The 17,848-nt window shown below is 41.5% G+C and overlaps 1 protein-coding gene across 3 annotated transcripts in view; it reads left to right on the top strand.

The window, feature by feature from the left end:
* Window positions 1-17,331, top strand: part of LOC108921143 (semaphorin-3A-like) — a 115,962-nt gene extending 98,631 nt beyond the window's left edge. For all 3 annotated transcript variants that reach the window (XM_018730461.2, XM_018730462.2, XM_018730460.2), the window contains exons 7-18: window positions 428-547; window positions 3,294-3,436; window positions 5,411-5,525; window positions 5,636-5,705; window positions 6,294-6,438; window positions 6,814-7,033; window positions 7,266-7,357; window positions 8,014-8,055; window positions 10,136-10,293; window positions 13,038-13,105; window positions 14,873-15,018; window positions 15,723-17,331. In XM_018730461.2, coding sequence (XP_018585977.1) covers window positions 428-547; window positions 3,294-3,436; window positions 5,411-5,525; window positions 5,636-5,705; window positions 6,294-6,438; window positions 6,814-7,033; window positions 7,266-7,357; window positions 8,014-8,055; window positions 10,136-10,293; window positions 13,038-13,105; window positions 14,873-15,018; window positions 15,723-16,175 — 1,772 coding nt within the window. In that variant the 3' untranslated portion in view covers window positions 16,176-17,331. The remainder of the gene's footprint in view (window positions 1-427; window positions 548-3,293; window positions 3,437-5,410; window positions 5,526-5,635; window positions 5,706-6,293; window positions 6,439-6,813; window positions 7,034-7,265; window positions 7,358-8,013; window positions 8,056-10,135; window positions 10,294-13,037; window positions 13,106-14,872; window positions 15,019-15,722) is intronic.
* Window positions 17,332-17,848: the final 517 nt, after the last annotated feature.

The following is a 17,848-nucleotide window of genomic DNA, read 5'->3' as shown; positions in this document are numbered from 1 at the left end:
ATTTAAGAAGGCTCTCAAAACACATTATTTTTTACCACTTCCTCTAGATCTCCTTTCTGCTCCGTAATCTTTCATTATGGTATATGTTTAAAAAATACTATCAATCAGTTCTATATGCATCTGTTTGTATAAGGTATGCAGGCAAAAAACAGAGGTATCAGACTGACTGTAGGTTGACAATCACATCTGTATCTGTATCTCTCTGTCTGTCTGTGACAAACTTGTTTACTCTAAGTTATAAATCGCTTTGCAGAAAAGCATCTGCGAAATGAATGAATAAACGTGTTCTCTGCATGCACTGATCTATCTATGGTATGTTATGTACAAAATCGGCTGATGTAACATTATAAACTGCATGTAATACACTTTGATTTTTAAGAGGAATAGGGTACATATCCCACTGTTTTCACCTCTTCCTGTTCTGTAGATGGAGAGCTGTACTCGGGGACATCGGCAGACTTCATGGGACGGGACTTTGCTGTTTTCCGCACATTGGGCCCACACCACCCGATCCGGACAGAACAACACGATTCACGATGGCTCAACGGTATGAAAGCAAACACTTCTGTAGTGACACAATAATATAGCTTTCTTTACATACTGTTTTCGTAGTCCTTGAAGAAGAGATATTTTCCATAAAGCCAATAATCATTTCAACACATTAGGTGCCAAATACCCTAGAAAGTAAATTCTTAAAGAGGGTTTGAAGAAAGTCTGAGGGGTTTATAGAAAGAAACAGGGTTTTCCTATAGGTGCTCCAGTACCTCACAGTCAATAGCAGGTTCTCTGCAATGCTGTCGCCAGCACAAAAGGGTATCTGATGGCACAAAAGGGTTGCTCTTCTTCTCCTTAATCCTGTCCCTGTTGGAGATGGTGCTAAACAGGGTAAATGTTATGAGATACTCTCTATTCATACCCTGCCGGGCGTTTGAAGTCTCATGCCCTGTTTGGAGATTAGCACGGTGGGTGAAGTGGCCCCAGGGCAAATTATCTCCATTATAATACACAGTGGGATACATTTAGGGTTTAAGGATTATATCATTTTTTTCTTGTGCCTTACTCAGCACTTCTCATTGAGCTCTACATCCTTCTTGTTAAATGACTGACAGAGGGTTTATATTACTGATCGCTAGCATGACAGAAAAAAGCCAATCTTGTCTTTTCACACGTGTACGTTCTCTTGGAGGATTTCTTGTGTAAAATCTACTCTTTCTAAGGCTTTTTATCTTCATTGTTTTCATTGTTTCTGCTCATAATACAAATGCAATGTTACTGAGTAGACTGGTTTGAGATGGAACTACAACAGGTTTGGCCACCAAAGTTTGTTTTCTGCTCTCTTCCAGCTGTGTGAGGGCTACAACAGCACACTTTGTACTCATCTGCTGTGAAACAAAAAAAGTATGATTACTTCAGAAGGCCTTTACTGAAACCACTGACTTGTCAGAATTTTTACTTCAGTTCTGTCCTTCTTTTATTGTGAATTTTATTACAAGAAAGAACACATATAGGGAAACAGGATGTAGATAAAGCTTCCTTGATGCATAATGACCTCAGCAAGTTTTTTTTTTCTTTTTTTTTTTGGCCAAACTGCTGTAATTAGGGCTTGTCGCACCAACATCTATTTGTTTTAATTTTGTCAGCACTTTCTAGTGCCTGTTTCAGAACTCATTAGGAATTTAGCACTGTCGGCAACAAAGATCTGTGGAGTGAGGTACTGATGCAGCATTGGTCTGTGACTACGCTATTTATTTATTTATTTATTTATTTATTTATTTATTCATTCCTGCAACCATTAAAAACAGCAATGCTCACATTTTATCAAACTTTTTGTATTTTAAATTATTAATCAATAGATTTAAATTCTAATTATAAGCTATGTTTTATTTTTATAATATATTTTCTATTTAAATTTTATTAATTCATCATTCATTGTGATGTGTATTTTGGGTGACACAGGTATTCTCTCTGAGTTGTGCTGTACCTACAGCGACAGCCAACAATTTTGCAGGAAACACGAAAAGGTTTACATTGAATTAGATGATTCACTGCATTTGCCTCTGGAGAGCAGAGAGGAGCATAAATCTGACATGTGCTTTCCTTCATTTTTTTCCATATCAAATGTCATGTATTGTCTGTGCTCAGATGAACTGCTTTCCAGCGCAGACTGCTTCATTCGGATTAAATCATGTACGGGGCTTGGAACTTGGACATTGCAATGTTTCTGCTTCAGGGAACATGTACAGTTCACCGACCATGAACTCCTGCTCCTCTCTAAGTGAAATAATATTGTTCTTGATACACGAGCCCCAAGCAGATGTTTAATCATTCGTGCTTGAAGTGTACAAATCTGTGCTCTTTAAGAGCCACAGTGAATACATTTAAGTGTGGGTGTCACCGTTCTGCGGTCAATGACATAGTCTGTTTCAGTTTGAAAGTGCCTCCTCTTATGCTTTGAGGGATTCACCTCAATTCATTCATTGAAAGATATACTATAATGTCACACTGGTTTTAGGACAGATAAGGTTTTTAGGGCTGTATGGCAGTCTGAACTGCTATCTGATCCTTCCTGGATTATTTATTGCTTTGGGCAGATATGAATATGCCAGCTTTCCATGTATTGGTATTTGTTCATAGAGAACAGAAATGATTTTATTAGGCCAATTTTTTTTTTAACCGATGGAATTTTTTGTTTCCACACTCAATAACAAAAAGGCTGTAATACAATGATTTGTCACCTCTGTTCCAGGTTCTTAAGCCCCATTAAAAACTTTTTCCTAAAACATCATGAGAATCTGTGTTGGAGACACCCGAAAGGAAGTGAAAAAAGGCTTATGTGTTGGCATTCTGTCTGAAATAGGATGAAACGATGGTCGTTACGGTGGTACAGCGAGTAACGCTGCTGTCTCACAGTGCCTGGGTGGTGCGAGAGGATGTGGGCTCGATCCCTGTGCAGTCTGTGTGGAGTTTGCATGTTCTACCCATGTTTGCGTGGGTTTCCTCCCACAGTCCAAAGACATGCTGTTCAGGTTCACCCAAAGTGTGTGAGTGACAGAGAGAGAGTGTGTTCTACTGATGTATGGATGAGTGACCCATTGTAAGTAGTGTATCTAGCAGTGTGAGTCACCTTAATGAATAAGGTGTGTGGGCTGATTACACTAGATAAATTTCACTGGAAGTTGCTTTGGACAAAAGTGTCCGCTAAATAAATGTAAATGAATAACTCGACAATTGGTTTATGGAGGGAAATGGTTCCATGATGTGACCTCTGTCCCCTCATGTGTGCCGGACCCCAGACCCTCGGTTTGTTGGCGTGCACCTGATCCCAGAAAGCGACAACCCTGAGGATGACAAGATCTACATGTTCTTCCGCGAGAGTGCCATGGATGGGGAACACACTGGACGGGCCACACATGCCCGAATTGGGCAGCTTTGCAAGGTAACAGTCCCAGCCGCTCGAGAACAGGACTGCTCTGCAATTGTACTTTATTCAGTCCTTACAGGTCAATTACACACCCCTTTGGATGCCATTTACCACCTAGATCTGCAATACAGTAATTATTTCATTTTTATCTCATGCTTTCCTCACAATGTTAAGCTACTACTTACCCATTCTAACAGTTGAGTAATTTTTTACTGCAGTAATTTAGAGTTAAGTACCATGTTCAAGTGTGCTACAGTAGTAGGTGAGATTTAAATTTTTACCTCAATCAATTTGGGTGCCTAGCAGCAACTGCATTTTGTTTACAAAACTTTTCGTTTGTGATTCCCTTGAAGTTATTTTTTATTTGGAATACTGAACAACTGAAAAAGTGAGTGTTCTGGTGGTGAAAGGAAAAGAAAAAGCTGAAGACAATAGATTCAGAAATAAAAGTGAAAATCATAGTGGTGCATGAAAATAAAAATATAATTATACTTTACTGTTTTTTGCTATTATTGTTGCTCTATATTAATATACCATTAACATAAATAATGTGGGAAATTAGTGCAAAAAAATACAAATCTGCCCTGTTATAAAACAAACATAACATTCATATACGAATTGTTTACATATCCTTATTGGTCCGTTGCAAGGCACCCCAAGGAGGGCTCAAACCCCACACCCGCTACACAGTGGGCACCATCCAAACCCTAGTTTTTTTTTATGGAATGCTCTTCCCACACAGTGACACAGAGCGCTGAACAATGGATCAGAAACATTAAAGAAATGAAAGGTGTACTGTACATTAAATTACTACTATGACTATATAAATTACTAAAGCTATAAGTAAGCCAACTGGCCACAGAGGATGGGAACAAAAAACTCCCAACCGAAAGTTAAGTGACCCCTTTCGGGGTCCAAGTGTCAGTGGCTGCTCACCTCTCCTGGACATTCTAGGTAATATTAAAAAAAAAAATATTGCAATAATATCGTAAGCTGAGGACCAAGAATCTGTTGCATTCTATGAGGGAGACTCTCTGGTTAGGGAATCTGAACTCCTGTGAGCCCATAGCAGACTGCTAAGCTGGGGCCTGGTCACTTTACACTGCAGCTGCTGGGTGCCCTGTTCCCATCCGTTACCCCGGGAGAACTTATTAGGTGATCCGACAGGAAAAAACACCCACAACATCCATGACTGTGGCATCCTTTGAGATGGAAGTGGGAGTCCTCGGGATTCTCTTTCATACATCACTGATTCCTCTGTTGATTTTGGATTGGTTTTTCCATTGGAATCATGGTGAAGAATTTGTGAGTGTGAAGCTGTCAGTGGAGCCATCATTAAAATGGTGCAGATGCCACTGTAAATACTTGAGGGGGTTTTGGCACGTATCCTTGTACAGTGTGACTTCATAGCTCCAACCAGATAGCAATCCCTTCTCAGTTACACTGTTTCCACTAATCCGGTATGTCAGACATGCCCTCTTGACATGGGAAGACAATTCATTTGTTGAGTTTTTTGTAATTTTGCTTTGGGCAGAATTGCCTTGTGTGAAAAGACAATATTTTTTCACATAGTTTTACATGCCAGATGCCAGCTCCTTCAAAGATCAACAAATACGAATACGAAAAAAAATACAGATTTGTGACAAATGAGCCATCCCATCTAGGGAGTCCCATGAGTTACCCACTGTGCTGAAAAACAGAAAAGGGGTGGGGTGCTGATTGACTCTCTCAGTGCTCAGGTGTATCATCATCCTCAAACCCAAGCTGCCCCTCTTTAAAATAACACCGTATAATAAATCCTTCAGCATTGTTTTAAGTCAACCAGCAGCCTGTGTTGGATTCATCTTTCAACAAGGTGAAGCAAATCATCATTATCAGCTCCTCCAGTTCTCCTGCCGAAGTTTCATCAACAGATGATGTATAGAAAGAGACCTTTGTTGCGTTCATGAATCTGACACCCTATGGGATCAACTTTTTTGTGTGTGACAGAATGACTACGGGGGTCACAGAAGCTTGGTGAACAAATGGACCACATTCCTGAAAGCCCGGTTAATATGTTCTGTGCCAGGAACCAACGGCATTGACACACACTTTGACGAGCTGCGTGAGTTTCCCCATTGGCTCATTTGTATCACATTGCAAGCTTGTGCAGGTTTCTGTTTATGTTTTTGTTCACCTGTATGTTTTGGTTAAACGTGTGTTTCTACTTTTCAGAGGATGTCTTCCTAATGAGCTCAAAAGACCCAAAGAATCCAGTAATATATGCTGTATTTACGACATCCAGGTGTGTATTCCATCCTCTATTCCAGTCAGTTAGCAGATCTTCGAGAACATTTTGATCTTCTGCTTTTTTACAGCATGAAATTTGCTTGATGGCCTCTGTAAAGCAACCGGAAAATTCTGTCTGATAATTTTTTGGGCCCTAAAATGTGTGTCCTTTATTAGAGAAGGCCAACAGGAACTCTTGTTAACCTACATTATAGATCTTATGAATTTGCCTTTTTTGCTAAAGCTTGACACATCACCACTTTAGCACAGCCTAGAAAATCCAGCTGATTTAATTATGCTTCAGTGCAGAGCGAGAAAAGGGTGATGAATTTGATTTTGCTGAATGGCGCTTTATACCACCGCTTCCCAAAATGCCCATTGGATTGAAATCTCAGCAGTGTTGTGTGCAAGGGTTGACAATCAGCGCTCTGTGTAATTGAATTTCCGCACGCCACACATGCTAATATATCCATCTGTGACAGTGCCACAATCAATATGTGTCAGTGACTGAAAGAAGAGAGTGGTCTATTAATTTTATTTCTTTTGGTTTTAATTAAGCCAGGTGCATAATGACTGCAATGTATTTTTGTGGCATCTCCAACAGTAACATTTTCAAGGGGTCAGCGGTATGTATGTACAGCATGGCTGACGTGAGGAGAGTCTTCCTTGGGCCATATGCTCACAGAGATGGACCCAACTACCAGTGGGTGCCCTTCCTGGGGAGAGTGCCATACCCACGTCCAGGGACTGTGAGTTTCAACCCCATGTCAGAACCTCCCTGTGTATCAAAAAAATTGACCATTTGTAAACCTGTAGCTTTCGTTCTGAAATTTCACTTTATCCAGAGGCCATTTCCATTTTTCTATATAAATTTTTATGGTTTTGAATTCCACCTATAACATCAACAGCCTTGTGCCCTTGGTGACAGCTTGCCTGTGGAAATGTGCTATGCTAGATAAAATGTAACTGATTGATTTATGTGTTTTTTTGTTTGCTTTTTTAAACAGTTTTGCTGATGCTTTGCAATCCTTGGCTCTGTTTCCTCCGCCCCGTGTCATTTGTGGTTATTTTTGTTGGAATGTGTCCCTGCTTTTTGTGACATGCTGTCATTTGGTGACACACAGTGCCCGAGCAGAACGTTCGGCGGATTTGATTCTACGAAGGACCTTCCCGATGACGTCATCACTTTTGCACGAGGCCATCCTGCCATGTACAATGCTGTACACCCCATCAACAACCGACCCATCATCATCAAGACAGATGTGGACTACCAGTTCACCCAGATAGTCGTGGACAGAGTGGATGCTGAGGATGGCCAGTATGACGTCATGTTCATTGGCACAGGTATAGATTTCATAAGGGCAAACACTAGAGGGGGGTTTGGATTTGCTTCTGGTCTTTCTGTAAGTCCCAAATCCTTCTGAGATACAACACTTGCTGCATCAGTCATCAAAACAATCAGCTTCCTATGAGGGAAGTTTACAGAGGTAAACTTTACTGAAATACTGAACACACACATTGCTGTTTTGGAGAGTAATGTCAGCGTAATGGATTGTGTTTTCTTTTTTTTCTGAAGACGTTGGGACTGTTCTGAAGGTGGTATCCATTCCCAGAGAGACCTGGCACGACCTGGAGGAAGTGCTGCTGGAGGAGATGACAGTTTTTTGGGTATCACATCATTGTTTGTCAGTGAAATAAATCTGTTCATGGCATCAAGTCTTGAGTCTTGAACAAAAAGATACATAATTGTATATGCTTCATAGACAATTAATGACATGTGCTCTAGTCATGTTTAAAATTCAGTCACAATGACCCATAGCATACCGTGCTAGGAATTCATATCCACTGTGTCTCTATGAAGTCAGAAATGTTCTTTCAGTCTAATCATATTGACGTCATCATTTTGTTTTTTTTTTTGCTTTATTGAGCTGCATTCAACATGCCTGTGAAAATATGAGAAACAGACCCTATAGTTCAATTAGGACAGCCGTTTGATGCTCACATTGAGACCCATGTGGGTGTTGGATGAAATAAAACCAGGTGTTGCAAGGGAAGGGGCACGAAACCATGATGCGTGGGTGTCTCCTAGTTCCAGTCAGAAAGCAGCTTCTCCTTTAAACCACAAAATATTGCCCTGAAATTTCAGAACTCCTTGTGGGGGTGGATATTTCACACAGAATTTGTGGCCCACTTTGCCAAGAATGGGCAGTAACATTTTCAGTGGACCTGAAAGAACATTCATATTAGACAGACTACTTTTGCATGTTTTGATGTTGCCTTTATTGTTACACATTTTAAAGTCTGTTTTTATTGTCACCTTTTAGGAACCAACTCCCATTACAGCCATGGACATCTCAACGAAGCAGGTGAGTCTTGGTGGGGACTCAATAATGTACAATATATAGTTCAAGCAGCAGATGCAACAGGAAAATCAACAGAATGTTATGCAATGGGCTTTTTGGGCCACCATGTGCAGCCCGAACGGTATGGAGTCACCACGGGTCTGGAACCACTCTGCAAGAATCTGGCATCATTCTTCCACAAGGAGTTCCTCCAGCTCTTGCTGTTCTGACAGAGGGATAAGCCCCTGTGTTGGGCACCTCTCCAGATAATCCCGCAAATGGTTTATGAGACTGAGGTCTGATGATGGGCAGGGCAATGGAAGATCTCCCTCATTCTTGCACTCCTCAAACCACCCGTTGACAACATGCCCTGTGGCTTGGAGCTTTGCCGTCCTGGAAGACACCCTTCCCAGCGAAGAAGAAGTTCTGCACCATGGGATGCAGATAATTGCCGAGGACAGAAACCTGTCGTGCTGCATTAGCTCAAAACCCAAACGGTGCCAAAAGAGTAACCCCATGGCATTTTGGAACTCCCAGGACTTCCCAGAGCCTTTCTCCTTTGGAACCGGACACTCTCAGTTATCCAAACATAACCATACTTAGTACTGTGGCTACATGGTGAAGGACAATTCACTAGTTATTATGACATAAGTCTGCTGCTAAAGTATTGATGACATACACTGAGGCCACAGTATGCATTTCGAGCTGTTATGAGTAGCTTCCACACATCAGTTAAGCTGTACAAAAAAATATATATACAGTACATATAATTTAAGTACCCACTGATCCAGGGTACTTAAGATTGCTAGCAGAGCAGAGACACTAGAACCACAATACTTGTGTTGGAATAATTTGAGTCTTCTGTTGCTATTTCAGAGGGGGTGTGGTGGCATATGCTAGCAGGGGCACAGTGGGTTTGGTCGGGTCCTGCTCTTTGGCAGGTCTGGGGTTCGAGTCCTGCTTGAGGTGCCTTGTGATGGACTGGTGTCCTGTCCTGGGTGTGTCCCTTATGCCCTTTGTTGCCGGGTTAGGCTCCGGATCGCTGCGGCCCCGCTTGGGACAAGTCGTTTCAGACAGTGTGTGTGTGTTGCTCTTTCACAGTTTCATTGGTCAAAGATTTATTGTGTTCTCCTTATCTTGACACAATACTGGCTTGCAGAAAAATATAATTTCCATTTTAAAAAGCGTCTGTGTCAGATCCACTAATCAAGAGTGTCATGGGATTGAGTTGAAGGAGATTGGTTCCAGGCATGGACCCCCTAAGGCTATGGGTTTAGTGTTCAACAGGACACCATCACAGGGCCTCTACTATGAAAACTGGAATTTGCACGGAAACAAACAATGACATTCAGAACTGAAAATAAAAGTAAACAGCTTTATTTGTCAGTTGTCTTTTATTTTCAGATCAGTGCCTGTTCCGGGAACAATTACATATAATCGGTTTTATAGTTAATTATTCAATGAAACATGCCCCAGTATATACAGTTCTCCAGACCAATATTTTACACATGGGCATGCAATGAAAGAATTTGTTGTAAAAGGCTTACATAAACTATAATGGCCCTGACTGTGTAGCACAAAGAGTCCTGGCAACAAAGAGTCCATTAGGAAAATCGTTAAAAAAGCTGAAAAGATTCATGTTACAATACAATAATATCAGTGTTGAAGGGCAGAAAGTGGGTTTCAAAACCTTTCCTTTTGGTCATTGTGAAACGGGCGCAGGCATGTTCTGTTTTTTTTCTATTTATTTTAACAATTATTCATTGAGACAGAGAGACAAACAAAAATCAAAAGAGCTTTGCATTATTGTAGACAGAAAGGAGCCATCATGACAAGGTCCTGTAAAAAAACATACAGGCAGTAGGTGGTGTAGTGGTTTAGGAATTAGGCTTGTTGTTCAGTTACTGCAGTTTTACCCACCTTTGAAAAAATAACGTCGGTCTATTGCACCCTAAGTCTTAAATATGCAGAATTGCTTCAGAACGTGCCTGGCTGAGTACACAAATTGGCATGAAACTGTCCAACAATAAATCATTTAAACTGATTTGTAAAGTGCTGTGTGCTGAGCAAATCATAATCATGTCTCGTCTTTTCCACCCCTCAGCAACAACTGTACCTCGGCTCCTCCATCGGCGTTTCGCAGATGCCCCTACACCGCTGCGAGGTGTACGGGAAGGCATGTGCCGAGTGCTGCTTGGCTCGGGACCCCTATTGCGCCTGGGATGGCACCGAGTGCTCCCGCTATTTTCCCACTGCCAAGAGGTAGGTCGAACCACCACCAACCTCTTTACTAACCACCCACCCCATCGCCGCAGAAGCGCACACTTGGCCTTCTTCACAGGAAAATCCAGGGTATTCTCCAAATATTTACTCTGAGAAACAGGACCCACATGTGTCCAACATAGGAAGGTTCAGAGGAATTTGTGCTGCCTGATGGCTCCAGACAGCGCCGAGCGCTTTAACCCCTGTCGTGCAACTCAAACAGTTCCTTGGCTGACATCAATGGGCCTTTGAGTTCAGATTCCAGGGATGAATAAGTTTTCATCATTGGTTAACCTCTCTTTGAAAGATCTTCTTAAATACCCTGTAAAAATTGCTCATCATATAGCAGCATGGATGGATTGGATCTCTGACAGGATTCAAGATCGAATGAACTAACTCTTCATAATCCTTTATACGGCACATTTGTTAACAATGTACACATCAGAATGGTGATGATCAGGCTGGATCAAACAAATGAGTTCATTTTTGCATCTCTTACAAGGTGTTAAGTAACTAAGAAACAATTTTTACTTTTTACCTTTACTTACGGTATATTTTTACCTTATTCATGTCACTGTGCTTTAAAGAAAGCTGTTGTTGTTGTTGTGTTGTTGGTTTTTTGAAGAGTACAGTTCTCATTTCGACAAAGTGCTTCACCAGTGAGTGTTGTGCCTTCCTCTTTTTGAATTGTGCAACACTTGAGAAATTCATTTTATGCAGGAGGTGTAGAGCACAGCTTGTGTTTTGTGCTGTTTTTAAATGCTCCCTTTTACTCATTTTAAACAGAAATTCATTATTAAACAGCAGATGTTCTTGCAGCAGCCGTCTGAGGTGAGTCTCGTGTTTGTAAACGAACAGCAGTATTGAGAGGGAACACACGGAAGCCTCGAAAGTCTCCTACGTGCTTTCAAAGAGCTCAGTTTACATTTTTCAGACTTTTTGACCTTGTATTTATCAAGCTTTCATGATACCAGTTTGTTGAACAGCCTGAATGCAGTAGCTCAACTGCGCTATCAGTGGCCTCACTTGTTTTCTCTAAAAGATGATCCTTGAAATAATGCACTTCAGAAAACCAGCTATCTTATGAGTCATTTGCATGGTCTGTATTTCTTTTATGGTAGTTTTCCTCACTTAACTGTTTTGTACCAGTGTGCAAGGTGGCCTGAAATGTGTCCAGCAGCTGAGCTGCAGTGGGATTGATTATTGCCTTTAAAATCCAGGCTGAAGTTACACAAGAGGAAAAGCAACTATTATTATTACATCAAATGTTTTTCCACCTTTTGTTGACATAAAATTGCCAAATAACAGAAAAAAAAATGCCATTGTACTGAAAAATCTGCCTATATGAACAAGGGTATATTTTAAAACAGGTTTTGAGCCCAGTTGTGGTTTTAAAAATTATGAGTGTATCTGCAAGATTTTTTTTTTTTTTTTTATTACCAAATGGCTTAAAATTGTGCTAAGGAGTGCAATATGACAAACAAAACAAGAGATGTTGGATATTATGGGAATATCTTAATCTTTGACAAACTCATTTTGTTAAGTTTACTTGGAGGAAACGTCTAGACCATGTGAATAAGTGTGTATTCTTCACATTAACCCTATACCAAAGGCAACTACAGCTTCATCATGATAGTGCTGCACAACTGGTGCTCATTTTTATGGGGTAAATATGTGAAGATTCTGATATTGAATATGCTTTTAGCTTATTCTGCCCCTCTGCCATCAGCCATGTGTATGGTAGAATCTTTTTTTTTTTTTTTTCAAGGAACACAAAGCCTCTAGGAACACAAGCGTTATAAGACAGTTTATTAGGTGTTGATTATGAAGCTATATTTTCTCCATGGTGCCATACCTTTTTTCTTGTTTCTTCTTCTTCTTCTTCTTGTATTATGAGTTGAGGGTTAAAGAAAAAAAATGCCAGAAACTCCCAGCATATGCACATTCTTTGTTTTCATTAAGAAAAAAAATGCAGTTCTGTACATTAAAATAGATGGAAAGGGTGCAGTACGAGCAGCCTTATGAACTATCCCTGAAAAACCAAATGTGCATAACTGGCAAGCTTTGAAGGAGAACGAATAGCTGAGACAGAGCTGAGGTTCCTTCCTTCAGAGGAAGAGAAGCCACGGTTGTCCCATGGATCTTTGTTCGCTGTGACTCCTCGCATAGCTTGCATAGCAAGTTACTAAAAGCAGATCCATGTGGGATTCGGCCAGGAATGGTGTGGAGTACAGAGTACAGTAGCCTAGTAGCCTCTTCCTTAGTGAATGCCTGGCTTGGATTATTGATTTTAGCTTCACATTACCACTGCTCAATGCTGTTCTTCAGCTTTGGGGAGCTGACAGTGATGCTGTGTGTTTAAAAAAAAAAAAAAAAAAAAAACGCAAACTTCATCAGTTCCCTCCATCGATCGGTACGTTGAGCTTCGGCTAGCGTCTGCCGAAGTGTGCTGCCAAGCGAATTCCTGAGTGGAGCAGACCGCAGCGGAGAAAGCACGGCCTCGTGGTCTTTGACCTTGGATTGCACATACGCCTCCGCGAGCAGCAGCGCTTGCTGTGCTCAGAAACACAAGTAAATGATTAAATGTATAGTTTATTAAGGTTGCACAGATATCTGGAAGAAAAGCAGAAGGCAATATCTTTCAATGCAATGCTTTTGATTGCAAATCCTCGTCTAGCTTTCTCAATGTGCATCCAGTTAGTAAAACAGTCATGTCAAAAAGGTCTTCTTTTCCTGTTTTCCAGGCGAACAAGGCGTCAGGATATTAGAAATGGGGATCCTCTGACCCAGTGCTCTGATTTACAGCACCATGGTAAAGATTGTCTTCCCTTAACCTATAATTCACATTAAATACAATGTACAAATTGGATTTTCTATGACATGTACATCGTTTTGGAGAAAAGGGTCTGCTGAAGGAATGAATGTAAATGTAAATAATCATGATTTTTTTTCTAGTGCTTCATTAGTAAAGTGCTAACTTCCATTTTAAATGTAAGCTTTTTTCCACTAAGTTTAACATAAAAAATGGCAGTATCCTTTTCCATGCAATTTACTTTTTTCTGTAGTAAACAACAAAACAGGGGACTTCTGGGGGGGGATAACGTTTCATAAGTACCTGTGAAATTCCGAAATGTTGAACTAGGGATAGTTTTAACCTTTGCAACCTTTTTAACCTTTAGTTAGTTCACTTAGTGTGTTAGTTAGTTCAAGTTTATTGTCATAGGTACAGGTACCACGTACAAGTATCATGAAATTCTTCCTGAATGCTTCTCCACAGACTATGGACAAAAACAGAGACAATAGAAATACTGCACAAACAAAACAATTACAAACAATTATAAAACACACATGGGTAAACAGTTGGTTTGCAACTTTGAACCAACTTCATAACTCGTCAAGTTCTACACTTATTTTTGGAATTTAGGGTTAGTGTGAAGGATCTCATGAGGTCTTACAGCAATCGGATGGACGACGTCGAATTTATGACGAGGGGGAAAGTTGTAAATGGATCACATTTGGGTGCAACACAACCCAGGGGTTAAATTTTGTTAATATTTCAGTTGGTGTGAACATTCGTACGAATGTCCGAACGTAGCTCAGCTCATCCTACAATGTGTCGAGTGAGAAGGTCGTTTGTCAGTTGTGGTCCCGGTTACCGTGGTGGTCCCTGTGAACACCTTCTCCTCACACGTCATGGAAGACACGTCCATCTCTCGTCAAAGAGGGACTTCAGGAGCGGTTTGTTATTTTAGCACCACGCCGAGTGCCTGCAGCTCCCCAGCACACAAGGAAGACCCTTTAAACCGAGTGCAGAATGGAGGCCATTGAGAAGCAAAGCATAGAGCTCAGCCTCAATGGCAGCCATCTCTTGTTATACAGCGATGACCCTTAAAGCTGCTATTTACTAGTAAACCATTTATCCGGATCTGCTGAAAACTCAACAAGAAGAAAAAGGCCCTTTTGAAACGTTAGAACTGAGTCCAGTGCCTATGAAGTATAAAAAGCACTTTCTGCAAATGCACCTCATTACTGACACACAGCCTGAACTGAGTTTCTTTCCGTTTTATTGAGGAGTGAGCTCACCAAAACAAACAGTTGCATAATACAAAGCGCTGTAGGGAAACAAACAACCAAAAAAGAACTGGAGCAGTGGGGGCAGCATCATTTGCTGTAGCAGAGCACTGATAACGAGACAATTGGTGTGGAATATGTGCTGACCGTGTGCTCATCTTTTCTCTCTCTTTTTTATATAAATTTCCAATATTTTCTAATACACTTTCTAATATTCACAGAAATACTTATTAAAACTTGATTTCAAATAGAACTTTCTGAAACAGATGCTTTCTTGTTCTCGGACTCGTTAGGTCATTAGCAAAAAGTTTGATTCCTGTCCTGGAACGAGTGGCACTTCAGTGGTGGCACAAGTGGAGAGTTATGGGAGGTGTTAAAGCAAAACCCCAGCATTTAGAGCATGCACTGTGACACCCCTGCCCAACATAGCATGTAACCGAAGCCCCCGGCACCCTTTCTCCTGATTTTAACGTTTTCACCTTCCACCCTTTCTCGTCTCCCCTCATAGACGACCTGTATGGCAAAGGCTCTCTGGAGGATAAAATCACCTATGGGGTGGAGAACAGCAGCACGTTTCTGGAGTGCAGCCCCAAGTCTCAGCGTGCGCTCATATACTGGCAGTTTCAGAGGCAAAACGAAGAGCGCAAACATGAGGTAAAATCCACTCGAACCCCGGTCAGATTGCAGCACTCGGCAGGCTTCACATTTGACAGAGAAAATGCCATGCGTATTCTGCCGAAATAACTGGGCTTAAAAGCATTCTTCAACCATTTTTGCATTGATCATAAATAGTTAAAGTTAACTGATTACAAAACGTCGCTAGTTCTTCTAGCGTGTTACTTATAGCCACAGAATTTAGCTTTCACTACTTTTATGAAATTTTTCAAGAATTTATGAGAATTTTCACTCACGCAAATAAGGATGACTTATACCAAGAGATTTTAAACGCCCTTCCTTCACAAGTAAAATTACATAGATATTCTGCGCTGGAACATTCTAGAAAAGCACTGAAACGCAGCATCAGTTGAAAGGTTTTAGAAGACACCAGATCATTCTAGGAAGTACTAAACATTCTAGAAAGAATCCGATCCTGAAAGGTACCCTTTGCCAAAATGGGCTAATTTCAAAAATGTGGAATACTTTTCTAAAAACTGAGATGTAGTGTGAACTAACACCAAAAGAATCTTTAATCTAACAAAGCTGAATGGAAAATGGGGAAAAAAAATGACAAACTTTTTGTTACATTGTGCCATCGATCAATATTCACTTGAGCCTGGATGGCGAATCCACAAGTGCAGAGCGACTGTCCTGGTTGAACACGGAAATGTTTCATTTCCCACCCACTGTCTGTTTTGTAGATCAAGTCGGAGGAGCGTTTTGTCAGGACAGAGCAGGGCATCCTTATCCGGAACCTCCATAAGAAGGACTCGGGTATCTACTACTGCCACGCCGTGGAGCACGGCTTCGTCCAGACCCTACTGCGGGTTTCCCTGGAGGTCATTGACATGGAACGCCTCGAAGACCTGCTCCACACGGAATCGGGTGGCACCGGGGGCGGATCCAAGGGTCCTCCAGGCCACCTGCCCAGCCAGAAGATGTGGTACAGGGACTTCATGTCCCTCATCAGCCATCCAAATCTGAACAGCGTGGAGGAGTTCTGCGAGCAGGCATGGCGTCGTGGGCGTAAGCAGCGCCGGCAGAAGGTCCCCAGCAGCCCACCGCAGCCGAACAAGTGGAAGCACCTGCAGGAGAACAAGAAGGGCCGCAACCGGAGGACCCACGGGCTGGAGAGGCCACCGAGAAGCGTCTGAGATAGACTCCGTAGACCCTTCCCAATGAAACTAAGACGCTCAACTGGAAAGTAAGGCAATATGCTCCAGAAGTTAAGCCGACGCTTTGGCGGAGATGTTTACAGTGGTTTGGTGGACAGCACACAGTACAGTGGCAATGCTGCCCATTCCTGCTCCAGGCCCTGGGACTAGCGGTCTGCCTTAAGGACGGTGGAAGCCAGTGCAGTAGACATGGGACTTCCTGTAAATACTCAACAGCGAGGACTGTGTGACATGGTGTCGAGTTTTTAGTTTGGTTCTGTTCATTGTAGGGATGTTTTTCAGCGATTCCCATTTCCGAGGTAGGTGCAAACCTTGAAAACCTCCACTGTGGTGATTAAAAAAAAAAACAAACAAACAAACAAAACAAAAAAAAAGAACAAACAAGAAAATGGGACTTGCTCCAATACACATTGACCTGAAGATGGTTTTGTGTGAGGTTGTACCTCGTGTAACTGTTTTTGCATACTCTAGACTTTCGTTGAAATACCAACAAAAGCTATTCCACAGCTGCTGTCTCCATGGAGATCCATCATCTCCGAACAATTTGATTTCTGAAATTCATCCCTCCCCAGGAAGTAGGGCCCTGACTGTAACATCTGTATATAGAAATGAACAGAGTACTTTTAAAAGTGGCACATTCTGACCAATAATATATTTGGATAACCTGTGATCATTATTATTTATGATTATAACATGTTCTGTATGTGTTCTTCCATCTACTTGCAGCACCATAAGCAACGCTGATGTTAACATTTGGTCAAGTTGTAATTTCTCATAAATATTAGGGTAGCAAAGGAAATTAGGAAGTCTCTGTTTCTCTGAATAAATTCTTCCAAGTAAGATGCTTATAAATGTGTTCCAGAAAGACTATTTTGCACACCTTTTTCATCCACAGAAATATACATACATTTCTAAAAGTCAAAAAGTATCTGCGGTGGTGGTCCTTCAAGAGTTAAATCATTATTGCGGACACTTTTTGACTTTACCTCGTATATATCTGGATTTATTTAATTCTTTTTTTGCAGTGCAACCTTGCGTTTGCTCCTACACTACGGCATCTTATGTCGAGAACGTGTCTGTGATCCAGGGGGTGTGCGGTGGTGCAGTGGTGCAGTGGGTTGGGCCAGGTCCTGCTCTCCGGTGGGTCTGGGGTTCGAGTCTCATTTGGGGTGCCTTGTGACGTACTGGCGTCCCGTCCTGGGTGTGTCCCCTCCCCCTCCGGCCTTACGCCCTGTGTTGCCGGGTAGGCTCCGGTTCTCCGCGACCCCGTAGGGGACAAGCGGTTCTGAAAATGTGTGTTTGTGTTTGTGTGTGTGTGTGTGTGTTTGTGATCGACACACACCTCCAGCAATTTGGTTATGACAGAGAGTAAATTTAAAATAGATCCATGTAGTTCTGTTTGTTCAACACCTCCTACGCTCATAAGCCATGTCTCTTTAAAGTGAAAGACTTTACATTGTAGAAATTTAATTATTATTATTCTTTAATTTATGGCTCAGTGTTTTATGGGTGTTTCTCCACTACGAAATTAACTTGACTATTATATCCATATGTGGAGAGTCTATAAAAACAGGACCGATGTGGGCATCTTTGATGTTGGCCATCTGACTCTGTTTTTCATCAGTTAGCGAAGGTTAGTTAGCTGAGGCTCA

Source organism: Scleropages formosus, chromosome 5 (genome assembly GCF_900964775.1).
Source record: "Scleropages formosus chromosome 5, fSclFor1.1, whole genome shotgun sequence".
Lineage (NCBI taxonomy): Eukaryota > Metazoa > Chordata > Actinopteri > Osteoglossiformes > Osteoglossidae > Scleropages > Scleropages formosus.
This window is presented reverse-complemented; position numbering and strand designations above follow the sequence as displayed.